Source organism: Chlamydotis macqueenii, chromosome 14 (genome assembly GCF_036417535.1).
Source record: "Chlamydotis macqueenii isolate bChlMac1 chromosome 14, bChlMac1.mat, whole genome shotgun sequence".
In the NCBI taxonomy this organism is placed as follows: Eukaryota; Metazoa; Chordata; class Aves; order Otidiformes; family Otididae; genus Chlamydotis; species Chlamydotis macqueenii.
In genome coordinates, this window is record NC_141569.1 from 12,626,154 (window position 1) to 12,641,332 (window position 15,179).

At 42.7% G+C, this 15,179-nt stretch overlaps 1 protein-coding gene across 3 annotated transcripts; it reads left to right on the forward strand.

Annotated features, from left to right (window-relative positions):
* Positions 1-2,866: 2,866 nt before the first annotated feature.
* Positions 2,867-14,806, forward strand: LOC104474548 (uncharacterized). 3 transcript variants are annotated; one of them, XM_086758891.1, is made up of 8 exons: positions 2,867-2,965; positions 6,413-6,754; positions 7,400-7,762; positions 8,616-8,705; positions 11,882-11,937; positions 12,555-12,663; positions 13,142-13,172; positions 14,170-14,806. In XM_086758891.1, the coding sequence occupies exons 1-8, from the start codon at positions 2,917-2,919 to the stop codon at positions 14,240-14,242; spliced, it is 1,113 nt and encodes a 370-aa protein (XP_086615017.1). In that variant the 5' UTR covers positions 2,867-2,916; the 3' UTR covers positions 14,243-14,806. The 3 variants fall into 3 exon arrangements, with proteins under 3 accessions (XP_086615017.1, XP_086615019.1, XP_086615018.1); XM_086758893.1 differs by having other exon boundaries at positions 12,576-12,663; XM_086758892.1 differs by having other exon boundaries at positions 7,400-7,753.
* The last annotated feature ends 373 nt before the right edge of the window (positions 14,807-15,179 follow it).

Below are 15,179 nucleotides of genomic sequence, written 5' to 3' on the forward strand. Positions count from 1 at the left end.
ACCTGCTAGTGTTAGACTGTATTTTTGTATTTGACTATTCATAAAAATTACTGAACTAAAATGACTGACCCCACTGCAGACGTTGCTCTGCTTCTGCCCGGCTGAGCACGTTGCTGCTGTGGGCTCTAGCCCATGACTGGAGCTGGAGGAAGTCTGATCTGGTCTCTGAATGAGATCTCAGAAAACATCTTCAGCAATTTCTGCTTTCTGCAACTTTTACCAAATCAATCTCTACTGGGATCAGAGTTAGACAAGTGTGGGGTTTCCAAAATTACCTGATTCCAATCACTCATGCTCTGAAGGAGTTTGAGGGCAGTCTTTGAAGACTGCTAACCCTGAAAACTCCTTGCCCATAAGGACTTTTTCCTAAATACTACAGACTAATTATATCAGAGAGTTTTAATGCAAAATAAAGTCCTAGAATATCTGATAACCAAAGTCTCAATTAAAGTTTCCTTTGTACTGTGCACTTACTTGGTAAACAGACTCTACAAAGGTTGTGCAGAGCTAGAACTTCACCTTGGATATGCAGTGTAACACAGACAAATACATGCAGGCAGAAGCTCCCTGTGCTTTTTCATTACTTCCACTTGTGTCAGTGGATCTTGGAACAGGCGTTTCAAAATGAGCCCCAGAGATGTTCAGGTGGCACCTGGAGCCCGTTCACCCATTCAGAGATTTTCCAGCTGCACACAGCCTGGCAGCACATCGAGCGGGATAAGGCTAATGAGCTGCAAACCGATCTGTTTGAGAGCTCTCTGCCTTTCCTTTTCTGCCTGCAAGAAGCCACTAGATAGCAGTACAGAAGCAGAAAGCAAAGCACACTTTTCTGGTTCTTCGCAGCACTCTTGGATTTTTGGTGGCCTTTTTCAATTCACTCTGTTGCATTTAGTCCAGTCTTGCTAAAGAAACATGATGCTGTGTTCAGCCTCTTCCTTCCCTAGCCACCTGCAACATACTGACCAATTCTGTTTTCAACAAGCTTCATGGAAACTGGCAGCTGGATAAAGCTCCAAATTTGTGCCCCAGGTGGGATTCAGCTGCTCCCTGTGCTGGCATCAGCTGGCCATGGGCTTGCAGCCACTGCTTAATGGTGAGCAATGGAAGACAAAGGAGAAACTGCGATCATTGCAGGGAAAAAGTCTCCAGGATATTGGACACATCAGGTTTCATTAATTTGGTTCACAGAACAGCTGGGGCTGTGTGTACTTGGCACTGTATGAACTGTAGACCTGATCATGATGCCCCTTAGGTTATCTCTCTTTTAGGCTGACTTGGCTTGGACTACCCATCTAATCTTTCCGTTGAAGCTCTTCCATACTTTCCACCATTCTTTTTGCCCTTCCTGGGATGCTTTCTGGATCTAAGACATGCTTTTGAGGAGACTAGAACTAGAATCCAAGGTAGATTTCTACAGTGATGCTGTCTTCTGCTTTGTTTTCTATGGCTTTACTAATAACTGCTAAAATTTTATTTGCTTTTTTTCAATGCTACCAAGCAGAGGGGTGATATTTTCATGGGCTTGACTACTCACGATAAGCCCAAAATCTCATTCCTGAGGGAGTAATGTTTGTTTATAACCCATCATTTTATAATTTGAACTTGGAATGTCTCTCCTGTTTGCACCATGCTACATTTACTTGCACAGAATTTTGTCTGTCTGAAATTCTTCATTCCTGACCGTAATGCCCTGAATTACTTTTGCTTTATTACTCATTTTTCCAGAGAAGAACTTCCAGAGAACTTATTTCTCAGTTGGTCAGAAAGTTAAAAAAAAAGAAGTCAGAAAGAGGAAAAAATATTTCGTGGAGATGGTGTTGCAGATCTTTGGGAAGGACATTGTTTTGGTGAGAAAACATTTGTGAGACTTCCTACAAGGCTGCCTTTGCAAATAGAAAATATGAAGGTGGAGAGAAAAAAAAGACAGGGGTCTTCGAGCAGAAGGCAGAATCTGAGGAAATAAAGGGATTAAGAAAATGTAAGCAAACACAAAGTCAGAGGTGGAGATTAAACCAAATGTTTAGGAATGTAGGAACACAGAGCTTGTTCTTGCCGCTCAGCACCACAGAGCGGTAATGAGCCTTAAGAGTTCCATGGAAAGGCAAAACAAATAATATTTTGAAGTATCTGGTGGTAGTACCACCCTGAGTGTCCTGGAAGAGGAAAGGAGAATAGCATAGAATGGGGTAGGATAGAATAGCTCAGACAGAATAGCTGAGGGACCTACAACAATCATCTAGTGCAACTGCCTGACCACTGGGCTGACCAAAAGTTAAAGCACGTTATTAAGTGCATTTTCCAAATCCCTCTCAAACACTGACAGGCTTGGGGCATCGACCACCTCTCTAGGAAGCCTGTGACAGTGTTTGACCACCCTCTCGGTCAAGAAATGTTTCCCAATATCCAGTCAAAACCTCCTCTGGCACAGCTTTAAACCTTTCCTGTGCATCCTGTCACTGGATACCAGGGAGAAGAGCTCAGCACCTCCCTCTCCATGTCCCCTCCTCGGGAAGCTTCAGAGAGTGATGAGATTGCCCCTCAGCCTCATTTTCTCCAAACTAGACAAACCCAGAGTCCTCAGCCCCTCCTCACTGGACATGCCTTCCAGCCCTTTCATCAGATTTGCTGGCCTCCTCTGGACGCATTCAAGGACCTTAACATCCTTCTTAAATTGTGGGGCCCAGAACTGCACACAATAGGCAAAGTAAGGCTGCATCATTGCCAAATACAGCAGGAGAATCACCCCTTTTGACCAGCTTCTATCCGGAAGCGTAGGAAAGAAGCACTTGCGGTACATAAAATCCGGAAATAGAGAAATGAGACTTCAGTGGGGCTCGCTCAGCATCTCTGGAAAGTATAAGATCTAGTTTTCTCTAGGAGAGTCCACTTGCTGCCCCGGAGTGTCTGTCAGCTAAAATGTCCCTTTTTGTGCTGTTTCACTGGATTATGATACAGAGCTTTATAGGTGAGTCTTCACTTGCTTTTTGTGTGCTTGCTACATTTCTGCATGTGCATTTAGGCGTTAGCAGTGCAGGTTCCAAATTGCCTGAGGTGGCTCAGGAATGTGAGTTCACCCACTTTCAGTGGGACATGAGCTCCTAATGGGTGTTGTGCTTTTAAATCACTTAAGTATTTTAGGAAATTGTGTCTCAGATTACTAAATATTAATTGGCTAACCTCTGCCAGGATGAAATATTACATATACAATCTACAGCAACTGCGATGATCTTAAATTGATCTGAAAAATAGTGGAAAAGTTCGGTCAGTGGCGGGATACACTGAGGGGCAAGGGGTGATCTGTGACTCGTTGAGGCAAAGTAACACAAACTCCATGGTGTCTGCTGCACAAGTGGAGCTTCGCCAGCACTTTGCTCAGGGAATTCCGTAATATATTTTGTCTTTTGCCAGTCTCAGCAGGAGAAACAGGAGGGCTCTTTCCTTGCCGTATCTTCAGCCTCAAAATAAATTTGAGGTCTTATTTTGAAAAACTTTCTTATATGCAGTGCTACAGCAAGGCAAGAATGACTTTTTGTTGCCTTTTCTTTAACTCATCTCAGTGCTGAGAATGTGTAGTCTTGAGACTCAGGAAACCAGCAGAGTGGGCAGTTAAATGCTTTTTTTTTCCTGTTTATCAGTAATTTTCTCTGCAATTTCATCAGTACAGAAGCTTTAAGAAGAAATAAATTAAAAAAAATAGAATTGAAAGGGAAAAGATGCCAAGTATCTTCTACAAAGAAGGAAAATTATTCCAGAAATAGACTAAAAAAAATATATTATTTTTCAACCAGCTGTCTTGGCTGGTTGGAGGACGTATGTCTTTGTCCATCGAATGACCAGTCTATTGGAGAGGAGACCACTATGACAGCAACTATTGGAGTTACTGCTTAATACCAACTGCTGCTGAGGGTTGGTTCAAGAGAGACTATATACAAATACATGTATAAATCTGTATGATCGGAACAATTATGAATACCCCTTTCTACTTTGAAAGGTATTTTAAACATCTGGAGTCCGCTTCTCTCTCACTTGGATTAAGGACTTACAGTGGCAAACCTCACCGACTTCAGTAGGACTACCCATAGCTGACGCTCAGCATGCCTTGGGTCAAATCTGGGTGCTTAGGAGGGTCACTGCCATGGACAAGGGTAGGATTCCTCTCACAGTAAGACTAGGGTGTCACAATATAATGGTTTCAGGAACCTCTTAGTTTCAAAGACATGTTGATTCAGTCCTATTTACTATTTATTTTGGAAAATGTGTCTGTGGGAGAGCCTGAAACTGAGAAGGACGCTATTTAGTCCTTGCAGAGGTTCATACTGTTGAATCAAGGCTGTTGTGGTATTGACGCTTTCCATACCAACCTGCAGTGCAGGCAGATGTTAACAACATTAGCTTCACATAAATTAAAAGAGGATTTGAAACTGCAAAACCTGTAACTTCCTAGCAGCCATAGTGGTGGGAAACTGCGCTGGAGACACCCTGGTGCCTTCTGTCTTCCCTCTTCTTATTTTTATTTATTTATTTAATAAGCTCAAGGCTCTGCTTCTTTCAAAGACAAGAGCAGGGAAATTGTCATTTGTTAAAGGGTTGCTTAATGGTGCTGCATTTGTGCTGTGCTGGACTGGGATGAAATAAGAACAGAAGATAAGCCCATTTCTCCTCAAGCAGCAGTGACCTTAACTCCAGGAATAATTCAAGGTGGTCTTGGTCTTACACACATCTTTGAGGTGACTTGAAAACACGTGTTAATGCCCTCAGTGACTAACCCCCTGCTCCCCTGGGGATAATTTCAAGGTCAACTGGATGAACTGTTTTGTTGTGTCATCACAGTAGAGGCTATTTTCTCTGTTTGTTTTGCTGTTAACAAGGCCAATGAACCTACCCTTTAACAAGCAGCCATCTTGCAAAGCTTTATCCTGTATTGAGGAATTCATTTTTTTTTGGCACATCCTACCTTCATTTCACTGCAAAAGCTTCTGCCCTTCACACCATATTGCATGTTGTTTTGTCTGCCTCTACTCTCTGAGCACTGAGGCTGGAAACCTGAATGAGTTGGCTTATCTTGCCAATGGGATAAGCAATAACGAAGCTGAAATGTCATCCCAATAACAAGTCATGAGGCAGCCTGCCACAGACTAAAACCTCACCTGGGGAATAGTCCATTAAAGACAAAACAAAAGAGACATGGACACAGTTGGAAGCATCTGTTTGCTATCTGGGAGTCATGCCAAAAAGAAAAGGCATTCAAACAGCTGGCAAAATAGAAATGTTTGGCAAACCAGGGCCAAAGCTGGTAATAATAGAAGCAACTGCTGTAAGTCCTCTTTAGGGTAAGCAAGCTGGCCATGAGATACCAGATCTGCGGGATGATCCTCTGGCTGCAGCAGAGGACCAGATCTGGATGCTGCCCAGGTCCCTCCTTTCAAGCTCCACCATTTGTAAATAATAACATGGGGGAAAGAGGCAACAAGGTAGGAGGACCAACACAGACCAGATGGATGTAAACCAGAAAAGATTTGTTCTTGTATGAGAACCGTTTTTGTATAGCACCTTTCATGAAGAAGAAATCCCTTTTACAGCAATCTGGGAACTGCACAGACAGTTAAGAGGGAATGATATGTAGCAAAGATTCAAACCAGATGCTAAGGTGGATATTGGCTGTAAACATGAAGTAAAGCTGATCATTAACAATAAGAGCACAAGCAAAGCATGCATATGCATTTTTAACATCAGTATAACACTAGCAGTTAAAGCTTCTAGGTACACAGTGCTCTGCAAGGTAAGTGGGGTAGTTGGCAGGGCTTGCTCAGAAACAGAAAAAGCAGTGCACTTTGTAAGAAAAGGTTCCCATAGACAGATCTCACTGCTCTGCCAGCTTAATTAGGCCCTGATTTCACACATGAATAAGTGTTTTGGACCCTGCTATTGAGACTGTCACTGAAAGGCAACTATGAAGCATTTCCTTTTTGAAGGAGATGATGGTGGACTCCAGATGTATTTCACACCAGGTTTCTGAACAACTTTCAAACAGTCTTTTAGGAGAAGAGATGGGATAGGAGCAGAGTTCCCAAATGCTATTTGCATATGTCTAGTCTGCCCTCAGGCTGCCAGTGATGGACCTCAGCTTTGCCCACTACATGTTTGATATGAGTGATATATTTCAAGAGCAGACCTCCAGCAGCTGGCCGGGGCCAGAGCACGGAGCCCTCCAGCAGCAAACCACTGAACGCGTGCTCCTGGCTGTTGCCCATAGTGCCCCAGGCCATCACGCTCTGGGGGAAGGCTTGGGTGCTCAGTAACTGTGGCCTGCATGCAGGCAGAAATGTTTCTTTTCCTGCCTTGTTTTGTTGCATAGGTAGTGTCATGCATTGGAGACTGCCAACACTCACCTTTCCTTGTTCTTCCTTGACAGCACACACCGCATCCAAAGATGTTGTCAGAGGAGTAATAGGGCAATCTGTTCAGTTGCCTTGCTCCTACAAGGTGGCACGACAAGAGGACATCTCCGATATGTGCTGGGGCAGAGGCCCGTGCCCAAATTCAAAGTGCAATAACAACATTTTGCATACCACTGGGAGCAGAGTGACGTTCAGAAAATCTCAGAGATACAGTCTCCAGGGCTCTGTTTCCAGAGGAGATGTGTCTCTCATGATCAGGAAAGTGAAGGCAGAAGATGCAGGTACATACTGCTGCCGCATAGAGATCCCGGGTTGGTTCAATGACATCAAACAGAACGTGCGGCTGGAGGTGGTCGGTGAGTTGTGGCATCTTCATGATACAGTCAGCGGGGAGAAACCTCTCACTGGATAGGAGTTTAAAATCTGAGTGTATGTGTGCTTTTTCATTTGTTTATTTTGGCAAAAAGTGCTTTTCCTGAAATACATTGTTTTCAAGGGACGTCTGCAACCAGTTGCCAATTTGAATTTCATTCAATGAGCATTTTTATGAGCAAATAGTAACTTTCACTCTTTTTTTTTTCTTTCAAACGAAATATTTAATTTATTGTTGTGTAGCTATATTTGATATTTTAAAATATTATGGAATTAAAAAAGGGATTTATCATTTGAAGAGCCCTTGGAATGAAATTAATTTTTGAAATTAGTTTTTGGGATCTACCACGTAAGGTTCCCATCCTTCCATTTCTGTAAGAAGTTCAAAGGTGGGGAGGGGGTGTTTGAGACCTACCAAAAAACCCCACAAATCTGTAACTTTGGGAATTGCTCTGGTTAGGACATATTTTATGCTAATTAGACAGTCTTTTAAAAGAATTACTCTTCCACCGTAATTCACAGTATTTTAGCAGCCAGATAATTTTCATTCATTTCTAGCTTGGCTTTCCTCAGGATTGGTTATGAATGCTCTGATCTAGCTTTTCTCTTGGCTATGTTTTTCCATGCAGCCCCTCCAGTGAGGACAACCACCACGAGAAAGGCTCCCATTTCACCCAAACATTTTCGAAAAACAACCTTTGCTCCCCAAGAAACCTCTGATCATCAAACAACAGCAGAGACGGCTGTCCTCCTGACAACCACCGTACCCCCAGCAACAACTGCAACCACCAAGTCTCCAGCAGCAATTACACTGGAGACCATTACTCCCCCAGCTTTTGCTGTGACAGAAAATGATACTTTTCCAGAAACTATGGTGACAACCAGTACTCTCCCAGATTTTCCAACTGATTTCCAAACAGCTGACATGAGGACTGAAGATGACTATACATTCTGCTCAGCAGAGCCTGTCCCTCTTCCTCAAGGTACAAAGGGTAACCAGCACTAATCCTTTCTTTTTTTTTTTCTGTGTAGTAGATGTGGTGTGTGTTAGCCTGACTCTGGCATCATAGAGATGCTCCAGATACTTGTATTTGTACCTGGGAAGTTTTCTCCAGGACGCCTATAGGCATATCTCAGTAGGTTTAGTGAAACACAGGTTATATGTTGCAGATTATGCCAGACTGGGTGGATGGTCAAGACAGCAGAGGGTCATGCTTGCATTCAGAGGAGTTTTAACAGGCTGGAGAAATAATATGACAGAAACTTCATGAAGTACAACAGAAAAATGCAAAGTCCTGCAGCTGGGATGGAGTAAGAAAGATTAATTCACCTATGCACTATTTTTTTTTCTTGATTTGGGAAAGACAATTGAAATGGTCTGCTGAAAAGGTTAGTCTTGAGCATGTTCTGATTGAGCAATAAAGTCAGTGAGAATTCAAAACATACGTAAAATTGAGTACCTTCCCCTATGAAGGCTGTTGTTATTATTAATATTTAGTTGACCAGAGTGACCTATTACCATCCTAACCACCCCTAGGTTACTACTTTATCCGCATCAATGACTTCTTTTCCACAGATTGAGGTTTGCACACAAGGCTGGTTTTTGTACACTTTTTGGGTCTTCTATCACTTGAAGATTTTTCTGTCCTGAACCTCTGAGGACAACTTTTCTGTATAATCTCTTGTCTTCCAGCCATAACACTGTGCCCCAGTTAAACTTGGCAACAATTTATTACATCTACAGCGGAACAGTTAAAACAATTTTGAATGCCATATGAAGACTCCCCCTCTGTCCCTCCCCCAAATCTGTGATCTTTATAAGCACTACTTTTTACTCTGTTTCAGTGACTACCGAATTCCCCAGTGCACTTTCAACTGCAGAAGGAACTAGAAGTGCTGACACTTCTCTCATGGTTGAAGATGTGCCAGGTGCAGGTGAGAAGGATAACACTGCAAAGTCAGAAGTTGCATGTTCAGAGAAATTAAGAAGTTGTCATAAACAAAACTATTGACTGTTCTTAAGAGTATACAAACAGGTACTGATAGCTATGCATTGCATCTGGAAGCAAGGTATCTGGGGTCCACACAGAAATGGTTTGAAATCAGCTGACTAACAACAGCTGACAAAAAATGTTTTAAGTATCCAGAGGAAGTAGATTTAGTAGATCAGGGAGTAGACTCGTTACTGTTGGGTATCTCAGGTCTGAGAGAAGTTAAGAACTGGTCCTCGTGAGCATGCACGATGAATTCTCAGATATCTGATTTGTTAGCATTATGAGTTCATTGAGCTTCCCACTTTAAATCCTCCCTGAGTGTTGTGAGCTTTGAACCCCACTGAATATATTCAGCCAGATGTGGCTGCAGGCTCAGTTCTTCAGTGCTCAACATGTGTCCTTGGTCATGATGGAAAGCAGCAGGCAATTACTACAACTATCAGTCACTGCTTCAAGAGAAAAAAAAAAAAAAACTGATATGCAAAATCATACCATATCTGAGAAATGAGCAAACTTACATGAAGTTTGCACTTTATGTCTCTCAGTCAAGTACAAAAGTTGAACAGCCCAAGTTAATCTGGTGTGATAGGGTGCCCACCAGATGCCCTGAAATGAGGACTTAAAAAAACGAAAGCTAAAATTCAAGGATGACATGTCATATTTGGCTGTTAAGAAAGTCCCTTTAGTTTCAACTAGTGCCAAGAATATTTTCTTCCTTAAAAACACAGTATTTAGATTTTTGCAGGTCTCCTTTTGCTAGACCTAGAGACTTACAGCAGAAATAGAGTTTAGGAAACTGTTCCTTAATGCCCCTGGTAAGGGCTCATAAGAAGATACTCAACTGGTTTCTTGAGCATTTATGGGGGTTTCTCACCCCTGTCTCACTTGCCATCTCTCTGGTATAGTTCTGGACAATGCCTATATTCAGCCATTGTAATTAGGATGTTTGACAAAGGGTCTTACCTCTGGGATTCTGGGGCAACTTAAGTGGTGACTGTAGGCTAGAAAGAGCCACCACAAAAGCAATAACAGCAGAAAATATACTGTGCTTGTGTGAGTCATGTACACTCCCACCCATGCAAAAACTTGTGTCATGCTGTTTCCGAGAGCCAAACTGTCACAACGTGTGAAAATGCTGCAGCATAACTGAGCACTGTCTAGTAAAACCCGTAAGCCAAGTTAGGTTCTTGACTCCATCTCCTTTTACTCTGTGAAATAATGTGCTAAATGGACCAACTTCAGCCTTCTTGTCGTGTAAAGGAAGGCTAATTTGAGGCTGAGCTCTGTACTGATGTTAGCACAGTGGCTGGCAGAGAAACCCACGGTTAAGAGAGATCTCCATCTCCAAGCACAATCCTTGCCCGATAGGGTGGGTCAGCTGAGGTGGTTGGTTCAGCTCACTAGGCTCTGAGTTGGTTTCTCTTCTGTCCTTGCCTGCTTTCCCCCAGCAACAACCCTGCCGATGCCAACCGTGCTTCAGACCTCAAAGAGAACCCTGGCTCCACTGGGTATGGAAAGCAAGCAGCAACAGTTGCTCCCATCAGCCAGGCTGCAGCGTGCTGTCAGAAAGTTCAATTTTGACTTGTGAGACGTGCATGTTGGAGTGAGATATGCACTTCTGGTGTATTTATGGGAAGTTTTGCTGAACTAAAGCTCTCTTCTCTTCTGAGAGAGGGAAAGTGGGATGTTCTAAAACAGGCGTATGGCAAACTGCAATGTTCATGCACCCCTGGGGTTTTTAGCACTTGCTAGGGTTTTATTGCCTGTATTTGTTTAGCTGTAGTGCTTATTAGCCTTAATCTCTCTCCTACTCCAGTGCAAATTTCTAGCTACTGTTGCATGCCTATGAGCTACCTGTGTCCAGCCCATGTCTTTGATAAAATGAAAGCACATTATTTGGTACTTGGAGACAAATCAGCTCAGCTCTCAAATAACTGGGAAATTTGGGAGAGATTAGGTTATTCATTGGATAACATAATCTGAAAAGTTAAAAAAAAAAGAGAAAGAAAAGTTTGTTTTTTTTTTTTCTAATTGGATTATTTGTGACCATCCAAGCACCCCCAGCACCATGTGACATCCTGGGTGTCTCGTGCATATAAAGTTCCCTTTGGCTGCAGTGTTGGGCACCGCAAGTGTGTTGTTATGTATACTTGTCATGACAAATGACTCATCTGGTCCTTGGTACATTTTGCTCAGATGGAGGCCCCATCGTTATTCTCCTGTCAAATCTGTGAAAGCACTACTCATCACAGTCTTTCTATACATCAGGGCATGACCTAAGGCATAGGAGCTTTCCTGTCATAGGATGGAGGCTGAGGTTTTGATTCACTAAGCTGAGTGACTCCTCTGTTTTTAAGATGCTGCAAAATATTGGGTGCTTCCTGTGACACATCAAGTGTTCCAAATACTTAAATACTTCAATACTTTGTAGCATGAGGTCATGATGAGCCAAGGCCCAAGCCTAGACTAACTCTTTGTGACTTTAAATTCACTAGCAAAAGTAAGAGTAGGATCATAGGATAACAGTAGAAAAGTTTGCTGCAAGAGTTCTTGAGCATTCACTTAGTTCATCCCTATTCTCAAAGCTTAGAAAACTAGAACTGAATTATTCTTAATACCCCTAGATAGGAAAAAAAAAATGCATCATCTTAGTAAAGATGTTCCTGTGGTTTTCAGTACTCATGCAGCTTTCAAAAACTGCAATCACACATAAATCTGACAACAACTAGGCTGAAGCAGTTCAGCAGTTCCTCCCCTTAGAGGAGGAGGGACTTTTACTTTGATTACTGCCTCTGCTCTCTAGGACATATTTTCATGCTTACGGAAGTGAAAACTCCTTCACAGCAGAAAAGTTTCTACTGTCTTGCTTAATGGGCTATCCCTGGGAAGCCTTCTCTTTCCTTGACAAAGACTGACATTTCCCAATGACTGCCTGATATTCCGTTTGTGGCAGAAACAGATTGTTCCCTTTTGGTTGCAAGGTGCTTTATTTCTCCCACTCAGGGCCAGATTTTGCCCTCCTCATTCCCTGAGAGTTCGTTCTCCTTGACAACCACAGTGGCCCTCACTCCTTCAGGTGACCGTACCAGTAATAATTTCAGTCTCTCTTATTTTCAGGGATTTCAACAAGTTCAGATGACAAGTCTGAGAAAGGCGATGATAACAGAAATAAGGTAAAACTTCCTCTATATTTCAAGAATGTTTAAGTAGAAGCCAGAAGGCCAGCAGGACACGCTAGTCATTTTCAACGTATTCGTACTAAAGGGACAATGTTTGCAAACAGTAGCTTGAACTTTTGTTTAGAAGCTCAGGAGCCATCTATTCATCTTTTCAGTGGATACAGGCAAAGCATATGATCATCTCATCTGGCTTAGACACTTCCAAAAAACCTCATCGCCCTGACACCCCTATAAGAGGGGCAGAGGTAGCATCCTCGGAGTGACCAGGCAAAAGACAATTTAGGAAGGTCATTACGCTTTCCTGTCTCTAAATCAGAGAAGGATGAGGGTGACTAAGCTCCTACTTTAGACACCTGATTAAGAAGTTGATGTTAAGTGGGATGAATCTAGGCACAAACGCTTCAGAAGAAGACTTATTACATACTTAACAGGTAATTCATGTTGTCTATCATGATCAGCCTGATGTGTCTTCTCCAGACTTTGCACAGGCAAGCTCAGAAAAGCATTGCAAACTCCAGCCCAATGCAGATATTTCAGAGCTCTTAGGCCCTAAGGCACCCCGCTCCTGCATGCCCAGGTCTGAAGTAATCATGCTTCTAAAGCCTTTTCAGTTTTTCTCTTCTCCCTTCCAGTTTCCCAGCTATGCCATTCTCATTGCCTGTGTCACGGTGGTGTCCATGTCCATTCTTTTCATACTGATGCCCTCAATGTTTTGGAAATGTAAGTATCCCTAAGCACACCATTAATTAATGTTTCCAAAGCTGGCCTAGTGCAGATGTCCTTCTGTATGTCTGGTTAATCTTCTGGTAAATTTGCCATGGCCCCTGTGACAGCACCCTGTTCCTTTTATGGGGGTTCCTGTCCTTACTCCAGGACCGTGTCACCACAGGAGGCCAGGGAGCATGGGCTGGTGGGGATGCAGCCAGAGGAAGCCTGTGCAAAGAACCTGTTCACTCACTTGTTGCAGGGCTGGTTCATCTTGCCAGCTCTTGCTGTACTGTAAAGTGGTCCTGTAGTTTCCTGGAATTGCTCCTGATGGACATTGGTGTAACTTAAATCAGAATGAGATCCTTTCTTTCCTGCTTAAGCCACAGAAATTTTGCAACTTGCTATCTTTGCTTCTGTGCTCATTTGACAGATTAATTAGAATTATGGATTTCTTTTTGCCATTGTGACATTAATATTATTTTCCTTCTAGGTAATCACACAAAGAAGTTTACAGTGAAAAGGTAATCTACTTTGTGATTTCCTACTAAAAGTTCCAGTGTAATTTTTCTTAGAGGCAGGAAGGTATTGGCCATCGATTCTAATAGGTAGAGTATTGGCTTGTTGTGCTGACTGCCAAAGCTGCGTTGCAAGTAATCTTCAGAAAACTTCACCCCAGAAAATCAGTGGTTCCTGGATATTGCTTCTGTGTAGCAACGAACAGACATCCAGAGCACTGGAGAACTTCAGCAACTGGTACTTACTGTTGTGTCATAACCTCAGTTTAAGGAAGTACATAATCTTCTTTATGATTTGAACAAATACCAGGGCATGACCCTGGTGGGGTTATTTTAAGGAAATGAAGAGATAAATGGTTATGATAACCAACCGGAAAAATGGTTGCTCAGAAAGGGATCAGGGATTTATGGACAGTCCTTCATGGAGTGGCAATTCATGCCAATAGTCAAAGAACGGGCCCCATGAAGGGTACACCACAGCAGTGCTGCAGACGAGGCTTTCCACCGCTAGGTAGAACTTGCAGCTGTCATGGGTCCACTGCACGCTCTCACACTCTCCTTGGGTCACATTGAAGTATCTGAAGTGATCACTGAGGTGGTAATCTTGAGTTTCTGGCTCATCTTGAAAAAAGGATTTTCTCTAGACAAACCCTTTGCCAAAGGCCAATAGTTTTTCAATGGTAGGTGGTCCCCCACTGCATACCCCACCTAGGAGATAAGGGTTGAGGGCCAAGGAGGGACTGTTTTCTGAATCCCCTCGCGGTTACCCTACAGCTGTCATTATAAGATCTGAACAGTCCTTTCCTATCCATTAGAAGAAAGCAAGCAAGGTAAATACTTCTGTGGTGTAAAAAGTAGGCATTGCACCATTGGAGCCAGTGGACTCAGTACCTTCTGGTCTCCGTTTCAATGGGAATTTGCTGACGTTATAAATAAGAAAGGATGATTTGAAGCAGCAATGTTCTTTTGCCACATCCATAGTGATCTATGCTTCTCACTACAGCCTTGGACCAGCGGAAGACTCTGAAAAAGTTTTCAGTGGCGCTGAAGGAGAAAACAGCATTTCTTCCCTGTGAAGAGCTCCTACGTCATCTGTAGATGCCACGGAAAATAAAAAGGGCCTGTTTCATGCTTCATGAGAGATGCTTAGGAGCCCTCAAAATATCAATGGGTTTAAACCAAAGGCCAAAAGCTTCAACTGAAAATTTAAAATCTTTGTGCAAATTTTGCCATATCACCTTTAAAACTCATTGTATAAAGAGGCTTCTTTGAGAAAGTGCTTTATGCATTATTCATAAGTGTTTCTGGCATCTGCCTTCTTACTAATACCGTGTTACAGAATTGAATTTTTCTCTGTTTTTACTAATGCTCTTCCTTGAATACAACTCATCCTGTGAGTAACAGAAGAGAGAAGAAATAACATGGAATGCTGCCTAACTTCAAATTGCCAAAAAAGGAAAAAAATCAGCAAATACAGTTCTTATTGCTTTTATATAATCAAGAGAAAAATTAAGCTACAAAAATGCTGTGAGTATAAATCAAAAATGCAGATTACTTAAGACCTACCACTATTGCCTGTGATTCAGCATGTTTGAATGACCCTTGGAGACGACGTTAATAAACTTCGTAATTTACCGCTAGCAATTCTATTTTTTTATGCCACATCCTTAGGCATCTGAACAGGAGTTAGTTATTCCCCAGGTGTTGAAGCGACTGGTGCGCTGTCTCAGCTCTCTAAAGAAGTACTGCAGCATTTCCAGAGGTGGGAAAATGGCCAGAAGACCGACCTGCAGGGAAATTTTCCTATCCTGCCCGCACAAACCCCCATACTACTCATTTGTAAATCTGTGTCTTCTCATCAACGTGCATAGGGAATCCTCAGTCATTTGTTTGGAGTTGCCTTTTGGTCCTCGTGACAACGACCTGCAAAAGCCAGCAGCTCTGGTGGTGGACTCTGCTTGGCGATGCAGACCAGCACCAGGCAGCCCCAGGGTGCTTAATTTAGGGCCCCAG

Coding starts and splice junctions, on each gene's coding strand:
- LOC104474548 (XM_086758891.1), top strand. CDS start 2,917: ATGTCCCTTTTTGTGCTGTTTCACTGGATTATGATACAGAGCTTTATA. Junction 6,755..7,399: donor CGTGCGGCTGGAGGTGGTCG/GTGAGTTGTGGC, acceptor TTTTCCATGCAG/CCCCTCCAGTGAGGACAACC. Junction 12,664..13,141: donor GCCCTCAATGTTTTGGAAAT/GTAAGTATCCCT, acceptor TTTTCCTTCTAG/GTAATCACACAAAGAAGTTT.